General features: G+C 34.8%; 1 protein-coding gene across 2 annotated transcripts; it reads right to left on the bottom strand.

Annotated features, from left to right (window-relative positions):
- Positions 1-1,625: 1,625 nt before the first annotated feature.
- On the bottom strand, positions 1,626-17,640 carry LOC127183067 (proteoglycan 4). 2 transcript variants are annotated; one of them, XM_051138882.1, is made up of 19 exons: positions 17,424-17,640; positions 14,463-16,443; positions 12,743-12,904; positions 12,341-12,656; positions 12,144-12,238; positions 10,474-10,499; positions 10,318-10,352; positions 10,058-10,205; positions 9,600-9,759; positions 9,167-9,299; positions 9,037-9,071; positions 7,438-7,513; positions 7,298-7,332; positions 5,373-5,418; positions 5,167-5,256; positions 5,039-5,058; positions 4,912-4,936; positions 4,602-4,700; positions 1,626-2,418 (listed from the first exon to the last, which is right to left on the bottom strand). In XM_051138882.1, the coding sequence occupies exons 1-19, from the start codon at positions 17,433-17,435 to the stop codon at positions 2,394-2,396; spliced, it is 3,519 nt and encodes a 1,172-aa protein (XP_050994839.1). In that variant the 5' UTR covers positions 17,436-17,640; the 3' UTR covers positions 1,626-2,393. The 2 variants fall into 2 exon arrangements, with proteins under 2 accessions (XP_050994839.1, XP_050994838.1); XM_051138881.1 differs by having other exon boundaries at positions 12,341-12,659; positions 17,424-17,639.
- Positions 17,641-18,860: the final 1,220 nt, after the last annotated feature.

The raw sequence follows: 18,860 nt of genomic DNA, 5'->3' as shown, positions 1-18,860 counted from the left end.
GTTTAAATGCAGCTTCAAAGGGCTCTAAACGATCCCAGCCGAGGAAGAAGGGTCTTATCTAGTGAAACAATCTGTCATTTTTTTTGAAAAATTTGTATACTTTTTAAGCACAAAAGCTTGTGTAGCACAGGCTCTAGGATGTGCGTTCACGATGCTACGAATTAGTGTGTCGTTCGTGAACGATTCATTCATTTCGAACGAATCTTTAATGTGACTCGGGAAGAACAAGTCATCTCGGGGAGTGATTCGTTCAGTCGCCTATGTGCAACACCCTATTAGGTTCTGTACTGGAATTAGTTCACCTGTTTCGAGTCTTCCGTGTTTTTCTAGTCATTCCTTCATCTTATGGGGCTGTCACATGATGAACGAATGACTCAAACCTGAAAACTTGTCAGTTTTCGTTGTACCTTTTTGTTTGTAAACAGCATTAGTTTGACTTTGCGTGTTTGCTTTGTAAACACTGGATCTGTAGTTCCGCCAGCTTTTGTGCTTAAAAAGTATACAATTTTTTATTTTCCGAAAGAAAATGACAGATCGTTTCACTAGATAAGACCCTTCTTCCTCTGCTGGGATCATTTAGAGTCCTTTGAAGCTGCATTTAAACTACATTTTGGAAGTTCAAAATCAGGGCACCAATCAAGTCCATTATATGAAGAAAAATGCTGAATGCTTCCCTCAAAAACCATAATAAACCAGTCTCTTTTGGAGGAAACAGGAATTTTTAGATATATTAAAATTGCAAAACATTTAAAATGTAAGTATTATTTCACAATATTACTGCTTTTATCATATTTTTATTAAATAAATGCAACCCTTAGTAAAACAACATTTGAAAAACATTTAAAAAACAGTAAAAATTTTACTAATCTCAAACTTTTGAATGGTATTGTAATTTTTAGTTTTTATTAAAAAGATCCGCAGCTGTTGTTTGTTTAGTAATAGTTGTTCATGAGTCCTTTGTTTGTCCTGAACAGTTAAACTGCCCACTGTTCTTCAGAAAAATCCTTCAGATCCCACAAATTATTTGGGTTTTTAGCATTTTTGTGTATTTGAACCCTTTCCAACAATGACTGTATGAATTTGAGATCCATCTTTTCACACTAAGGACAACTGAGGGACTCATATACAACTATTACAGAAGGTTCAAATGTGCACTGATGCGTCAGAAGGAAACATGATGCATTAAGAAAGCAAAGAAACTTTTGATCAGAATGAAGATGAGTACATTTTTCTTATTTTTGCCTACATATCATATATTTTTCATTTAGTACTGCCCTTCAGAAGCTACAGATGATACTTACATGTTTCCCAGAAGACAAAATAAGGTAATTTTACCCTGATCTTCACATTTAAAAAGTTTTCTTAATGCATTGTGTTTCCTTCTGAAGCATCAGTGAGTGTTTGAACCTTCTGTAATAGTTGCATATGAGTCCCTCAGTTGTCCTCTGTGTGTGTATATATATATATATAAAGTAATGTATTAAATATTTATTCATTATTACATTTATTTATTTATTAATGTATGAACTTACATAACTAACCAATAATTGTGAGGCACTGAAAAAAATGTGGAAAACTTCCAAACATAAACAGAGCAACAATTTAGAAATAACAAAGGCTGAAGATACACAACTGTGGCATTTATTGTCTTTACCTGAAAACTTAGTACATGTAGTAGAATTACAAAATAAACAACACTTTAACTTGCACTACAAGCATCAGCATATTTTCCCTAATGTAGAGTAGCCCTGAAGACTGCGAACACTTAAACATAAAGAACTGCTTGTAAAATATAAAATGAATAATATAATACTAATAAATCAAATACAAATACAAATACAAAGCATGCTTATTATAAACCTTTAAGTTGCAATCCTAAACTTCTTAGTAAATGACGTCGCAAAAATAATGCTGACATAGGAATTGCATTTAAATGTCGACATGGCAATACACCGTTAAAAGCGAACCCAGACGCAAAGCTGTTTTAACACGCCTAAGCTCTCATTTTGATCTGTCAGCTTTTAGCTCAGTTGTTTAATTATGAATCTTTAGACAACCTCAGACTAGATAGACCGTCTTTGCCACAGAACTCTTAACTAACACTTAGATGTAATGGTTTAAATAATCTGAAGAGCTTCTCACCACACCATACATGGGCTTTTTTTCACAGAATGAACATATTATACAAGAAGAATTTGCCTGCAGCCACTTACAGACTGATGCAATCACAAACATAATTCTTCCCACTTGACAGACACGTCTACTCTTGAGCTTGTGTGGGTGACATTTACTGTGCTGCTCATCAAAACGCAGCCCACAGGCGGGTTATGAACTCAGAAACAGTGAAGATCCAGCGCAGTCCATCTTTCCCTCTCTCAGCCGGAGTCATTCGGCTATTTCGAGACTAGTTTGATTGGCCTAGAATAGACAAACAGATTCTCTAAAATGTCAGTAAACATCTTTGTAGCCTAAAAAGACCAGAGGTTAGGAATGACCAAGGTAAAAAAAAAAAAAAAGCCAAACAGAATGTTAAAAGTCAAGCAAGAAGTAAAATGAGAGAGTAAAAAAGTTGAGAATAAACTTTCCAACATATAAACTAAACAGGGGCTAGTTCCGTAGGAATATCACACTGCTACAAGTGTGATACTGTGTTTATACTTTGAAAGTGCACAAGTGTGTAAATACATAAGAAACAACAACAGAGTGTCTTGAAAAACTCTCTTTTGTGCAGAACAACTTCCTTCCGTCACGGATTCAAATCTCAATTTGTCAGTTTAACAGCTGAGCCCAAGCCTCCGTTACTAATTCAAAAACGTTGCTTTAGAACTAGTAACGAAGGAACGCTGAGTTGCTTCATTGAAGGCTTAATGTATTACTGTATTAAAAGCTCACTGTATTATGTAGAGTATTATGAGGGAGAGATGGACTGAGCGAGTCTAATTACCTTTATCTGATACAGCATTCATTCTTTAGCTTAATCTCATATTCACAATAAAACATTAGTTTGAATGTCCGCTGAGGAAAACAATATCTTTGTCGTACTATCATTTCATCTGTTTTTCGGTGACATTTGTTGGCTGCGTCTCACAAAGTGTTGTTGAAAGTAAAAATAACTTCCTTGTTTACAACCTTGTTTCGGTCTCTTTCAATTTTTTTATTTACTGCTGATTCACTAATAAAAACGAGCTCTTGTCGCCATCTAATGGTGGAATAATGGAACTAAAATCACCATCATGAACACACAGATCGTTTCCCAATACTAAATACTATTATTAAATACTACTATTATTTATATAAAATGTTTATTGAATTATAATATTTAATTTACAACCACAGCCATTATAAAAGTTTCTATGCAATTCAGTCAAAAGTACAAAGGCAGCACTCTGATATACAGGCATTGAAGGTACATAAAACATAATGGGATGAGATTTTCCCCTCAGCCAAAACTCTTTGACTTGGAAGAAATAATAGATTAATGAGACCAAAGACTGGCTGTTAGATTTACCCAAAGTGAATTATATTTCATGTTTAACCACTATGGAGACATCAGAACCAGTGGCAAATTCCAGAAAATCTGGCCGAGGCGAGGCTGCTCTCGGTGGGTTTGTGAGCACTGAATTGTCGCTGACACTCTGGAGCACACATCTTCGAAAACATTGAAGCAAATTTTCAAATAGACGTTATCTTTTAAACTGCATATTTGAAGTCTAAACAAGTATATTTTTTGTAGAAAATTCTAATAAATTTGGGCATCCACCATGACACTTGCTGTGATAATACTGCAAGCAGAGTGATACAAATGGTGAAACGGTCGAAGTTCTGCTATCACTAGAATATCACACTCTTCTTAGCCAATCAGATTCGAGGACCAGAAAGAACTGTTGTATAAATGAAGAGTTTGGTTCCAAAAAGCAATAATTAAAAAAAAAATGTGTTCTTCTGTGCCACCTCTGTAGTACAAATTAATTCTGTTACTGATTTCACTAAACTCTTTAAATATAATTATAGAATTATTTATTTGTTTTATTACAGTAATATATAATTATATTGTTTTTACAATACTGTTTAAAGGTTTATTTGTAAAGATCATTAATAAATAATTTTTAAATAAATTTTATTTTTTGTTTTATTTTTTCAATTTGATTTGTATTTTTTATTTAGCTAAAATGCATTAAACTGATCAAAAGTGATAGTAAAGAATTTTATAATTTTTATAACATTTTTTAATATTTAGTTAATAACATTTAGACCATGTGACACTGAAGTCTGGAGTAATGATGCTGAAAATTCAGCTTTGCATCACAGAAATAAAATACATTTAAAAAAAAAGGTATTTGAAATTGTAATAATATTTTACAATATTACTGTTTTACTGTATTCTTGATCAAATAAATGCAGCCTTGGTGAAACTTCTTTCAAAAATGCATTTCTTTTTGCTTTCTCAAGATTAGAAACATTGCAGAAAGGTTGATTATACTTTAATAATAAGCTGTTCAATGTCCAGATTGCCAATTGTGACAACTTGCCCCATATAGTGCAACAACATGTTCTGCTATTGAGGCATGTTGTCACAAAAGCTCAAGATTCATTGTACGTACTTGCTGTAAATAGGAATGGGGTCTCCAGCGATGATGTCGGCATACAGGTCCGGAGGAGGAAGAATCTGGAGATCTGAGACATCTTCTTCCTCTTTATTTCTGAAGGACATATACAATAACAACACAATCTAGTTAGCAATTAGCACAGTGGCTGCACAGGCCAAGAGAATGAGACATGGTTTCTGAAAAAAACACTTCAGGCATTCATGTAAAACCAGTCAGACCACATACTCCTGCAGGGAAAAGGCATCTCATGAATTACTGCCTGTGTTATGTGTGAGAACTTGCACATATTTTAGAGAACACTTACAAGCTGTCAGAATCCTCTTCAAGTGCTAACAGATGAAACCAGAAGTGGAGAAGAAAAAGAAGAAAAAAAGTGAGTGTGGGTAGATGTGACTGTTTATGTAATTCAGGTTTAGAGAGTCAAAACATACCTGGTGTAGGCTCTGGCATTCTTGATACGCAAAGAGCCAAAGAAGGAAACAGGAAGTAGAGATTAATTGCAATCCTGTAATCTTATCATTTACAGTAAGTGATCTTTAGTGAATTAGTGATGGCTTACACTGTGCTGTAGTTTTGTGGTAGAGGCTGAGAGGGCGTCTTCGGTTGCATAAAGAATGTGGAGAGTTTTTGAAGAGCTTCCTGTTTTGGTCTGCAACACACAGGAAACAAATGTTTATTGTTTCTTCTTAATGTGAAACAGATTATTACAGATCAAAAGTTGTACAGAAGTATGATGTGTCTAGAATAGAATAGAATAGAACCTACGGCATATTCATATACGCTGAATCACTTTGGTCTTGGTGAACAGGATCTGAAAAAAGAGCATTAATTTAATTTATTATTAACATAATTGGCTTTTTATTTCAGAATTACAATTCAAAATCTTATAATTTTTAATTTTTGTCATTAACAAAGTGTTGTTAGTATATGATTTTAAATTTTTGTTATTTAAAATTTTTGTCATAATTATGATTTTTATGTAAATTATAACCGTGTATGCCAATTTTGTTGCTTATAATTTTATTTATTTATTTATTTTTATTTATTTATTTAATAAATTTAAACTTATGTCAAAAATGTTTATTTTAAAAATTATGTTTTTGTCAGTTTTCTTTTGTCTTTTGTTTATGTCATGATTATGTCATAACTGTTTTTGGTCAAAATTTCAACTTCACTGTAAAAAAACAAAAAAGTTCAGTCAACTAAAATAAGTTTAGTCAACTTGAAATATTAAGTTGTACTAAGTAACAACTTAGATATTTGTGTTTGCTAAACTTAACAGATGGGTAAGTAACCCAGCTGCCTTAAAATTTTAAGTTGATTCAACTCAATTATACTAAGTTGTCACTTAGTATAATTTAACATTTCAAGTTGAATAAACTTTTTTTGAGTTGACTGAACTTAAAATTTTAAGTTACAAATTATTTTAAGTTGACTCAACAAATTGTTTTTTACAGTGTTGTGCCAAAATTATGTTTTTATCGGTTTTCTTTTTTTTTTTGTCCTAATGATTTTTTTATCTCACGATTTTAACCATAATTCTGATTTTTATTGTCATAATTGTGTTTGTTTTGGTCATAATTTCAATTTATGTGATAATTGTTGTTTGGTTATAATTTTTAATTTTCTTGTCATAATTTGTCATAACTTTTTATCTACATTTTTTACTTTTTATGTCAATTATGACTGTTCGTGTCATAATTTTGACCTTTTGTGTCATAATTTTTTTTTTTTTCTTTTTTGTCATAATGACCTTATCTTATAATGTTTTACATTTACATTTTTACACTGTTCATGCCATAATTTTGACTATTTTGTCACAATTCCGACATGTTTTTTTTATTAGTTTTCATTTTTTTGTCATGATCACCTTTTTATCTCACGATTTTTACTTATGTAATAATTCTGACCTTTTATGTCATAATTGCTTTTGTTTTGGTCATAGTTTCAAGTTATGTGATAACTGTTTTTTGGTCTCAATTTTTTGTACTTTTTATATAATTTATGACTGTTTAAGTCAAAACTTTGACTTTTTATGTCACAATTCTGACGTTTCATGTCACAATTTTGACTTTTTATGTCATAATTGCTTTTGGTCTCAATTCTGACTTATGCCATGATTACGATTTTTGATGTCATGATTGTAACTTTATGTGAATTGTTTTTTGGTCAAAATTTTAACTTCATAAAGTCATAATTCTGACTTTTAATGTCATAATTTTTGGTCAGAATGTCTACTTACATAATTGTTTTTTGTTTTTAATTTTTTTTTTTTTGTCTGTCATAACTATCTCAATTTTTTTTTTTACTTTTTTGTCATAACTGTGACTGTTCATGTCAAAATTTGAACTTTTTTATGACAGAATTATAATTGTTCTTGTCATAATTTTGACTTTTTATGTCATAATTGTTTTTGGTCAATAGTTTTTTGGTAAAAATTTAAACTTATGTCAACTTATGTTTTTGTCAGTTTTCTTTTTCTGTCATATTTACTTTATCTTATAACCCTAACTTTTTTGCTTATGACGTCTTTGCTTATGTAGTGGAAATAGGCTTCCACAATTGTGACAATGAACAAGTGAATGATACACTGTAGTTTTGATGACTAATACAGTTAGTATATTCTTGGATGTTCCCAGCAGGTAGTGCTCCTGTGAACATTTTTCAGTCATGTCTCATCAGTGACTCACCTTGAGCTGGTGTGGCATGTGATTGATTCAGTGCCCTGAAAGATTGAACATACACCCCTTGTAAACACGTAATAGCTGAACATTCAGGCTTTGTTACTAAGTACAAAAAAGGGCGAATACAAACACGAGGTAATACTGACATGTGCGCTGTTTCATTAGGAGAGCCAAACACAGGGTCATCATCATCACAGGTCCATTCTTCACTGTCTTCTGAGACTAAAAAAAAAAAATTACATTTATATAGCTGCAATATTTAGATTTTGACTAGAATGTCTCGAGTAGGATTTGTAATCTGCATTATAAAACACAACCATCTAAAACACCAAATACCACAGATATTACCATTATATGTTGAATTGATATGGTTCACTTATGGTACTGAATCAGATAATAATACCAGAGTATTTTTACTAAGGTATTTACCTCAAATATTTACCATAAAGATGGTATTCCTAAGTATTTCAAAAATACAATGGTATTACCATGAAAGTAGTGTCTAAATAACATAATGTTACTATGGAACCAACTTACTGTTGGCTTAAAGTTGGCTTGAGAGCATAGCTTTCTCACAAGTTTGATGCAGTTGTAAAAGTATGAAAGCAGCTAGCATGATTTAACACATTGCTTACATGATTTAACATGTTGTTAACATGTTGCTTGTATTTTTATAGACTGATTACAATGTTAGCATGATTAGCATGTTGTTAGCATGTTTCTTACATGATTAGCATGTTACTAGCATGTTACTAACACGATTCGCATGTTACTAGCATGCTGTTAGCATGTTTCTAACATATTGGCATGCTGCTACCATGATTAGCAAGTTACTAGCATGTTGTTAGCATGTTTCCAGTATGACTAGCATGTAACTAGCACGTTGCTAGCACGATTACCAAGTTAGTAGCATGTTGTTAGCATGATTAGCATGTTACTAGCATGTTGTTAGCATGTTTCTAACATGATTAGCATGCTGCTACCATGATTGGCAAGTTACTAACATTTTGCTGGCATGACTAGCATGTTACTAGCATGTTGTTAGCATGTTTCTTGTATGATTAACGTAATTAGCACATTGCTAGCATGATTAGCAAGTTACTAGCATGTTGTTAGCATGATTAGCATGTTACTAACATGTTGTTACCATGATTAGCATGTTACCAGCATGTTGTTAGCATGATTAGCATGTTACTAGCAAGTTTCTAACATGATTAACAAGTTACTAGCATGTTGTTAGCATGATTAGCATGTTACCAGCATGTTGTTAGCATGATTAGCATGTTACTAGCAAGTTTCTAACATGATTAACAAGTTACTAGCATGTTATTAACATGATTATCAAGTTACTAGCATGTTGTTAGCATGATTAGCAAGTTACTAGCATGTTGTTAACATGATTAACAAGTAACTAGTATGTTTGTAGCATGATTAGCATGTTACTAGTATGTTGCTGGCATGATTTAGATCGCTAGATAGATTAGAAATATTAGAAATATTAGAGTGGAAGCTTAAATGAGTCTAAATGGATTAGAAATAGTACATAGAATGGAAAGCTTGATTGAGGCTCAAGGGATTCTGGGAGTTTAGATTTGAATTTTGTCACTTGGAGACTGAAGAGTGTCGCTCATTTGAACATTCCGTCAATGTAAGTCTGTGGGATTTTTCTCAAGCCAACTTAATTATGAATGAAATAAACAAAAGAACCTTTTCTACTATAAAAATGAGTAAAAGAAGGCTCTTACAGCTCTCATGGTTCATGCCGTACTGCTCTGAGGTCCTAAAAACAATTGAAAAACCACAAAATGACACTTCCATTTATAAACTGCAAATCAAGATTATTTTTAGCATAGTCATGGTGATTTCTGTGGCTACCTGCTGCCTGTACTGGTGACCTCTGGGTCTTTCTGTCCACTGCCGTTGGCTCTGTTAGACGCCGTCGTCTTCTTCCCCAGCTCCATAATGCCATTGATGTTCAAATCCACACTCTCCACTGGGACGTAGCCATCTGAAAAACAACACACAGCACACTGCCAATCTGCATTCCCACAGAAGCATCTGAAAAATGAGATAAGCGCTTACATACACAGTCTAAAAGATAAGTCAGAGCTCAAGGACTCGTTCAGGTCCTTGCTCAGTGACAGATCTATCTAGGCGTTTAGTCCTTATCAGGGTAAAATTCATAACAATGCTTAGTTTCTGCACTTCATTTATCTGTGAAACCCATTTAGCGTGATGCTAATTATTTGTGACTTGCGTATAATGGTGCTAAATTAATTTTTGTATTTGCAGATTGTGTATAGCTCACATTTGTTGTTGCTGTCCTTTGCCAGCCATTTTCCTTTCGGGCAGTTGTTGGTGCGGATGATGCTCACGGTGTCTCCAACCTTCACCGGCAGGTCGTTTTTACGGCCCTTACAGTCCTCGATCACTTTAACGTGATAAATGGGCTCTTCCTGGCCTGTGATCTGCATTAAACATCAATACACACAGACAGTTACATTAACATGTGCTCCTCACTTAACTGACCTTGCCACGTGCGTTAAAAAGGATTCTTGCTGTTAGCGAGAAATTGAAATGTACGGCTCATTTCACGTTTGATTAATACTATCGGGTTTTAGTCATGGTAAGTGCGCCTTTTGATTTGCTTGAGGAGTGGGATGTGCATTGTAATGAGTAAGGGATTTTGAGAGTTTAATATTCAATAATCATACTGAATTATTGGTGCGAATACACAAATACTGCCATGTATAAAAAATGAAGTACCTTAAATTTTTTCCTTATTTCATTTTCTTTCTTTTCCTTTTCTTTCTGCTCCTTCTTTTCTCTTTCCTTCTCTTTCTCTTTTTCCTTTTCCCGCTGCTTCTCTTTTTTCTTTAGTTCTTTGTCATCTGCTGCTTTTCCTGAGTTCTTCCTGTGGGTTGAAGACTTTCATCATTACGATCAGTTAGGATGTTTTGGGAATGTAGGTGTAGGTTGAATTACTACTGTAATTCAAAAATTAAAAATAAATTAACGCTACAAACCTGGCGAACAAGTTTTTCTTGGGAGCCTCCTCCACCTGAATAGGTTGGGCGATTAACAGTTTAAAATAAAAAGACAACATGTTTAAACAGATCATTGCAACAACTGAACATGCAATGAGAAAAAAACGAATTTTAAACAACAGCGGTGAAACTTACCACAGTTGGTGTATCAGCATATGGATCTAAGTTTCAAAGAAAGGAAACATACATCAGCAAGTAGAACACTTTGAAGATAAAAGAGAATCTACAATAAACTAATGACATGATAATTTCCAGTGTGTTTATCGTTTCTGTTGATCAGAAAGTCATCAGAGATGAGATTACTGAGAACATAACTATACTGCAGAAAAAAAATTCTGTGTTTTTGTCCTGGTTTCCATATGTAAACATTACCAAAAAAAAAGACAATTTACTTAAGAAGTAAAATTATGTAAGAAAATAAGACCTGATTTCAGAGAATTTTACACCAAATGGCAAATTATTCTTCTTGTCTTAAGCATAAACCATATTGTAAATTTTATTCATTTATGTCAAAATAATTGTATATAAAAGTCTACATATCTTTCAAAATTTAGCTTCAAAGAAATTATTTAATGAATAAACTGTTAATGATTATATATATATATATATATATATATATACACACACACACACGTATACATATATATATGTATGTGTGTGTATGTGTATGTGTATATATATATATATATATATATATATATATACCCTTTTTTTTTTAATTTTTATTCAGTTGAAGAAACAGGTTTCCGTAGGGTTCTTTATATATATATATATATATATATATATATATGTATACTGTATATAAAAGAACCCTACGGAAACCTGTTTCTGCGACTGAATAAAAAAAAATTAAAAAAAAGGTTATTGTGCCTTTTTATCTCAGAGTTCTGACTTTTTTCCTCAGAATTGTGTGATACAAATTTGCGAGTTATACAGTTAGAATCGTGACATAAACTTGCAATTCTAAGAAATTAAGTCAGAATTGCATGATAAAAATTAATAAATCCGAATTATAGTCAATTCTTTTAGAAAATTTCAGTCTTTCCTCCCTCCTCCCCAAAATTGGACTGTATAACTTGCAATTGCGAGTTTATATCTCGCAATTACAACTTTTTTCCTTAGAATTGTAAGATATAAACTCACATTTGCAAGTTATACAGTCCAATTTTGAGGAGGGATTGGGGAGGGGACTGATATTTTCTCAGAATTGCGTGTTTATATTTCACAGTTCTGATTTAACTCATGACTGGGTGAGAAAAAAAGTCAGAATTGTGAGATTAAACTCGCAATTTTGAGAAAAAAAGTCAGAACTGTGAGTTTATATCTTGCAATTCTGACTTTATTTCTCAGAATTGCGAGTTTATATCTCGTAATCTTGACTTTATTTCTCATAATTATGAGTTTATATCTTGCAATTCTGACTTTATTTCTCAGAATTTTGACTTTATTTCTCAGAATTGCAAGTTTGTGTCACAGTTTTGACTTTATAACTTGCAACTGGGTGTTATAAAATCAGAATTTTGACATATAAACTCAATATTCTGAGAAAAAGTCACAACTGCGAGATATTGTGCAAAATATTGTGTAATATATCACACAATTCTGAGAAAAAAATCAGTTACATCTCTCAGTTCTGACTTTAGAAAATTGTAGAATTGTAGGATGAAGTCGCAGTTACCTTGTTTTATTCTTTAATTAGTTACGGAAACTGGCTTCCATAAGAACCCGAAGAAAAAGACAAAAAAAGAAAAAGGAAAAAAAAAAAGAAAAGAGGGAGTACTTTAAAATAGACTTCTTCCACTTACTCTTTGGAGGCCCTTTCTGTTTCTTTGTCTTTGTTGTTTTGCCTTTTTTACTGTCTACATGATCTTCATAGACATTGTCAACTCTATCAAGGGTCCTGGAGGAAAGTCAGAAACAAAAATTTAGTGTTCAATATCGAAAACATATACACTTTTTTTTTGTAATCACACACTAAATGATCGTGAATTGAATGGCTTACCCTGATGGAGTCAAGGCAGGTGAGCTTTGTGCTGAGTCGTGATGTACAGCAGCTTGAGTTTCTGGATATGGAGAGCCAGAGTTCACAGACCCATAATCCACATCTCTATCATCCATATTCGGAAACACGTTCTCTTTCAACTGTTGTTTTGAGTTCAGCTGTCTCAGGAAGGCATCTTCATGAACTGAAACTGGTCGTTTGGTACTCGAAGCTGATGATGGTACTGATGGAGGCCTAAAGGTTGAAAGTACTGGAGCCTCAGGTTCCTCAACATCTTCATAAAATGAGTTGTCAAATGAGTTGTCGTACAGTGAGTCTTCTGATGAAGAAACATGATCATTTATTAATTTAGTAGACAAAAACGTGACATAAAGTTTCAGATTTTCAGGGTCATTTTGTTACCAGGTGTTTCTAGATGTTCAGATGGTGTTGTAGGAATCTGGAAGTCTCTAGCAAGAGATTGAGTTGGCTTCTCAAGTGGGGGATCGACAATGGGTGTGACTGGCAGAGCCTTTCTAGGCGGTGGGGGAGGAGGATTCACTGGTTTGACCACTGTCACCACCCCTGCAGAAACAAGAGAATAAATATCACAACCACTACCAAGACATACATAAACAGAACTGTGTCAATGAAATGACTAAAATGTTTTAAGAATAAAAAATAATTCAACATATTTTATCAAAACAAGCCTTGTTAATTACATTTATCTACTATGTAATTTTTGCCACTAGAGGCCGCATTTTCAGCAAAGAAAAAGAAACCAAGGCATGATGATGCGGTGATTGAGTGTGGAATCATGGGAGTTGTCGTTTTATCCTCACACCCGACGCAATCCGACGAGATTTGGGCAGAAATCATGTTCATGGATGAGCTAATGTATTAAAGATTTATTAACGTCACTGTAGTATGAAGCAAGGTGGAGCTGAAAGCCACAAAAGCGAAACGAGGCCGCTGGAGCAATTGCTAATGAGAGACGAGCGCAACATGTCTCGAAAACAGCGGAGCTTTTATTATGCCACAGTCGATTGCTTCTGCTTCTTCCGGTCATGTGTATGTGAGGTAAAGCAGAGCTGGTTTATCATGCTAGATACATCTGAGTGTGTTGAACGTTCTGTTATAATGCTACTCTGTGCATTCGTCACAGGTATAATACCGGAAATCTGGGGTGTATGATGTCACTGGCTTATTTCTATGGATTTAAACATTGGAAGCATTTGGGATAATGTAAGCACACAAATATATATATAAGAAAGTATAGCACTAATATAACAAAATATATCACTGTTCTAGTGGTTTTTAGACATTTTAATAAAAAAATCTTACGTATTGAGCCTGTATATTAGAGATTTGTTATTGTGAAGAAAAAAAATAAATTATGCATCCATTTGTTGCATTCTGAAGCAAAAAAGAAAAAAGACAAATATTACGCCTCAAGAAACATGAGGAATAGATCTGAGATAGTTATGTCTGCAAAGCCAATGAAAATGGCGAGGTCAAGGAACACAGCAGGTTGGACAGGACTATGGAATGAAAATGGAGGAAGCGTGATGTTTATACTTACAAGCCTAATTAAACACATGAGTCTAAAATGAGTACAAAGTAGAGTGAATTGTCTCTTTTCACAATTTTAGATGATGTAATTATATTTAATCCCGCATAAATCATTTTCAGGCTGTAATGAAAACAATTGTTTTCTCTCTAAAGAGATTTCTAAACTATGAGCAATATGGTCTAATTACAACAATCGCTTATGAGAAACTACTGTATGTAAGCCTAATTACCATTAGTTTAACTGAAAACTAAAATGTCTCCGTTTTACAAATATTTCCTTGAGACAGAATATTCTTTGTCATTCTGATTATGAAAGATATGTTGTCTAACATAGCTACAATAGACGTGCATATCTTGCATTCCAACCCTCCCTGAAGTATGGAATCCACCTAACTCCTCACTGCAGCTAAAAGATATTTACATTTGTGAGGAATTTAAAAAGTGATGTGTGTTGGATAAATTTTGTCTGAGACTTTCTTGCAAAGCCAACTAATCATCATTTGCACCAACTATAAAAAAGCAAAACCATAGCTAAGATCGTACAGTGTGCACCCTGCTTTTAGATACTTACTGTGATCAAAGCCATTAACCTCAGGTGGGTGGGTTTCAGGTGACTGAGTTTTAGATGGCAACCGAGCACGATCCACATAGTCAACTGGAGGGAGATTAGGGATATCAGACACTTCTGGTCCAGATTGGACTTCCTCAGGCAGTGTTTCTAAAGTTGTGGCAAGCTGTGGTAAGGTTTTTTCAGGTGGAGCTAGATCAGGTTGGGTCACCTCAGTTGTGGCAGTCTTAGGAAGAGGTGTGAGAGTTTCAGGCAAAGGTATCTCGGGTGTAGCTGTCTCAACTAGGGTTGTGTTTTCAGGTATAAATGTATTTTCAAGAGTGGTAGCCAGTGGGTTCACAGTGGACTTTCTTTTAGCCCTTTCCAGAAGGTTAAAAACACGGCTATCATTTGGTGACCGTTTTACTGAGGCCATCTGCTCTGCTCTAGCCAACAATGAGAGAGCTGAAAGAGGCTTGGTTGACGGCTGGTCCTCCTTAGGCCTCTCTGGGTTATCAGCTGCCTTTTCAGTCAGAGATTTTGTGTTCTCCAGTACCATGTCTATGGGTGCAGCACGAGTGTGAACTTCTGGAGGAGGGCTTAAGACTGGATTGGGTGTATATAAGGGATACACCGAGGTCTCTGGAGATACCGATGGAGGGGTGGATGGGCTAGGGGACCTGGAGACAACTGGACTCTTGAGAACTGGGGCCATAAATGTATGTGTTGCTGGAGTGGGTATAGCTTGGTCAGGAAAGTCTCCGTCTGGAAAGTCTTCATCAAAAACAGGGGGGGGAATATCAGTGAATTCTGGAGGTGGACTTCCTTTGGGGGGAGGAAATACTTCGGATAAACTGAGCATATGTATATTTGGTTTAAGAGGTTCACTGTCAGTTGAAATAGAGGTGTCTGGCTTTGATTTCGGAATGTCTTGAGAGGGAATGATTGGTCTTGGGATGGCTGGTTCAGGAATCTTTGGCTCTAAGGTCGAAATGCCTGGAGCTGGAATACTTGGGGTAGGTTGTGTTCCAGTTGAAGTCTGAGGAGGTACAACAGCCTTAGGGACAACAGGTACACTTTGAGTAGGAGGGTTAGTTGTTACAGATGGCCCAGCAGGAGCTGGGTAACTTGGAGCAGGGGTATGACTAGCCGGTGTTGGTCTTTCAACTGTATCTGCCTCTTCATTCTTATCTCTGCTAATTTTTTGAGTGGTAAACACAAAATTCTTGGGTGTGGAACTCAGAGGTGTATAGGGGCTGGGTCCAGGCCCTGGGGTATCAGCTTTTATTGGAGCCACTGGAAGAACCAATGGAAGATTCTCATCTTGACTAGTTTTTTGAGGAGTAAACACAGTACTTTTGGGTGTGGACACTTTGGCTGGTGGAACAGACACTGGTGTACGTGGGCTGGGTTCAGGTTCTGGGCTTTCAGCTTTTTTTGGAGGCACTGGCAGAACCAATGGAAGATTCCGGTCCTTCATAGACTTTTTGGGAGTTTCTACCTCCCTCACAGGGTCTGTTTTCTCATATTCATCTTTGTTTGTTTTTTGAGGGGTAAATACAAACTTTTTGGGTGTTGTCACTTTGGCCGGTGAAGCAGACACAGGTGTACGTGGGCTGGAATCAGACTCTGAAGGTCTGGTTTTTGGTGGTACAGGGAGAACCAGTGGAAGATTCTTGGTTTTCAGATTATGTCTTACAGCGTTGGCCTCCTTCTGCTGATTATCCAGCAGTTCATTATTGTTGGGTTCCTTCTCTCTGGCCTTTAATCCCCAAGGTGGAGAGAGCTGGCGACTGAGATTTTTGTCATCTTTGAAGACCACACGTGGTGCGTGAAGCGACCCTTTTTGCACAGCAGTATTAATGGACGAGATCAAAGGATTGCTGACTTTTGTCAGCGGAGGGATGCTTTTAGGTTTCTCTGGGAGGGCGGGTTTAGTCTGGATCTTCAGACCGTTTTCACCCTGGAACCGTGCCTTCAGGGTTTTAAAGTCTGTTGATTCCTCCTGATGTATAAAATGTAGTAAATGTTAAACACTGCACTATGGAATGCATATGACAGGTTTGTATTTTCAGCAAAATTTTAGAGCTTGACAAATAACGCAACAACATTCATGTGTTTACATGAATCAGAAGGCAATGTGATGACACACTAGCATTGTTCAGTCAAATTCCATACATTTTAATAATCAAAACCACACCAGTTCATGTTGAAATGCACAGTAATATTGAGCAGAGAGTTGAAAGCGCTTTTAAGCAATGGCATTTGGATTGGCAATAAGCTTGTGTCAATAAGTCAATAAACTAATTTTTGGTACAGGAAACTCTTACAAGTGATTGCAGTACCATGGTTTTGAACGAGTACCATATTTGTGGCCCTGGACCACAAAAGCAGTCGTAAGTAGCACGGGTATATTTGTAGCAATAGCCAAAATTATAGATTTCTCTTTTATGCCAAAAATCAATAGGATATTAAATAAAGATCATGTTTCATAAAGATATTTCGTAATTTCCTTCTGTAAATATATTAAAGCTTAATTTATAATTAGTAATATACATTGCTAAGAACTTCATTTGGACAACTTTAAAGGCAATTCTCTCAATATTTAGATTTTTTTTTTGCACCCTCACATTCTAGATTTTCAAATAATTGTATCTCAGCCAAATATTGTCCTATCATAACAAATCATACAACTATGGAATACTTATTTATTCAGCTTTCAGATGACATATAAATCTCAATTACAAAAAACTAGACCATTATTACTGGTTTTGTGGGCCATGGTAAGATTTATTGTATTTACATGGTATTTCAAAGAAAAGCATGGTATTACTAAAATGTGGTATGTCCAAAAACTTGGTACTGTAATTGTACATGTCCAAAACTTTATTTTCTTCAATAATTTGTGTTTGAGGAACCCATTTGGGAAAAATAATGCTTGGATCATACTTGAAAGTTGCTAACAATAAAATTCATGTCTCTTACCTGTTCCATCATTCTGACTCAAGGCTTCCAGGTGTTTGTCAAAAAAGAGGTACTTCTTTCTCCTCAGCCACTCATAATTAATAATCCATTGAGATATTCCTTTACAATTCGAGGAGATCCAGCATGTACTACTAAAATGGTGTTCTGTCGCAGTTGTTAGAAGATAAATAGCACGTAGAGTGAGAACTCGCCCACTGGCCCTGAAACTGGAATGAGGTTGGATGAGCGTGTTCATGTGCTAATGACGAGATAAAGGAATGTCTTGTCAAACAAGTCACTTCACTGAACACCAGCAAAGGACTGTTTTCATTCTTAAAGAATGCAGTCAGTCAAGAACCACAGAAATTCACGAAGGCAAAGCGTCCATTGTCAAAAAGCCTAAATCAAAGTCTCATTACGTCTTTACTCCAGGTAGCCTAGAAATAGCATAAAAATATTGGTTAGTCTTGTTCACATTTCTTGCGATTACATTCACTCAGGAGTCGTCGTGTCTCTCCCTTGACAAAGCTCTAATCTGCTGACTTATTTTAATAATTTAATTTAAATTACGTTTCAAGACATGTTCGTTAGCCTTACCTCTAAAGAGTTTTCAGACCAGATTCACATAAGTGAATATTTCTTGTGATGGCTTTATTTTTGAAAGCCAATTTCTGTATAGATCTAGCAATCTAGATGTGTAGTTCTGACTACAAAATTCATATATTGGTGCATATTATCAAACTACAAGGGCTAGAATTTCAATGCGGGATTATTAACACTTGAAAAAATAAAATAAAATCACAGACAAAATTCATGAAACTCTCATTTTGGCCAGTAGAATTTCGAATTAAAGCACTTACATCCTTATGAAAACCCACATGACATCTAGTTTTTGACTTCCTTACAGTTCATGTAGTCAAAACAACCACAGCTCAGGATAAGTAATCCCGCTTACTAACCTAGTTAGTAAATCACTCTAAATTACTTGCACAATGAGGAAATCTTAATACTCTAAGAATGAAAATATGCATTTGACCTCTGACCTACAAATTACATGTAATATTTACTGATGACTAAATTTGACCAAAACATTTGCACTCATGACCGACATGAAGACTGGTAATATGTTAAAACTGTGATCATAAAACTGCTACTGAAACAAGTTTCTGTGGAACAACGCAGGCTTAATGTAGTCATTTTTTTCTATAAGCAGTTGAGAGTGAATTTAAATGTGTTGTGTTCAATGAAATGTGTTTGTTTATCTGGCAAAGCTCCGGTTCAGTGATTCAATTCACATACTGAATCTAATTTAGATTGTGTGGCTAGATACTGTAATGCAACCTCTGAAACAGCATTTCAGCTATTGGATAGTGTTCTTCTTTTTTTTTTTTTTCACAAATCTAGTAGGCCTATGATTGAAGGCAGAAGAAACATAAAATGTTCTTAAAAAGACAAATG

The sequence above is a fragment of the Labeo rohita genome, chromosome 20 (assembly GCF_022985175.1).
Source record: "Labeo rohita strain BAU-BD-2019 chromosome 20, IGBB_LRoh.1.0, whole genome shotgun sequence".
NCBI lineage: Eukaryota > Metazoa > Chordata > Actinopteri > Cypriniformes > Cyprinidae > Labeo > Labeo rohita.
This window is presented reverse-complemented; position numbering and strand designations above follow the sequence as displayed.

What these genes read in the sequence shown, in the direction of transcription:
- LOC127183067 (XM_051138881.1), bottom strand. An exon ending in CCTGCCTTGACTCCATCAGG is followed by an intron (nt 12,239 to 12,340) that starts GTAAGCCATTCA and finishes ACTTTCCTCCAG; the next exon opens with GACCCTTGATAGAGTTGACA. An exon ending in CCTAATGAAACAGCGCACAT is followed by an intron (nt 7,333 to 7,437) that starts GTCAGTATTACC and finishes TCAATCTTTCAG; the next exon opens with GGCACTGAATCAATCACATG.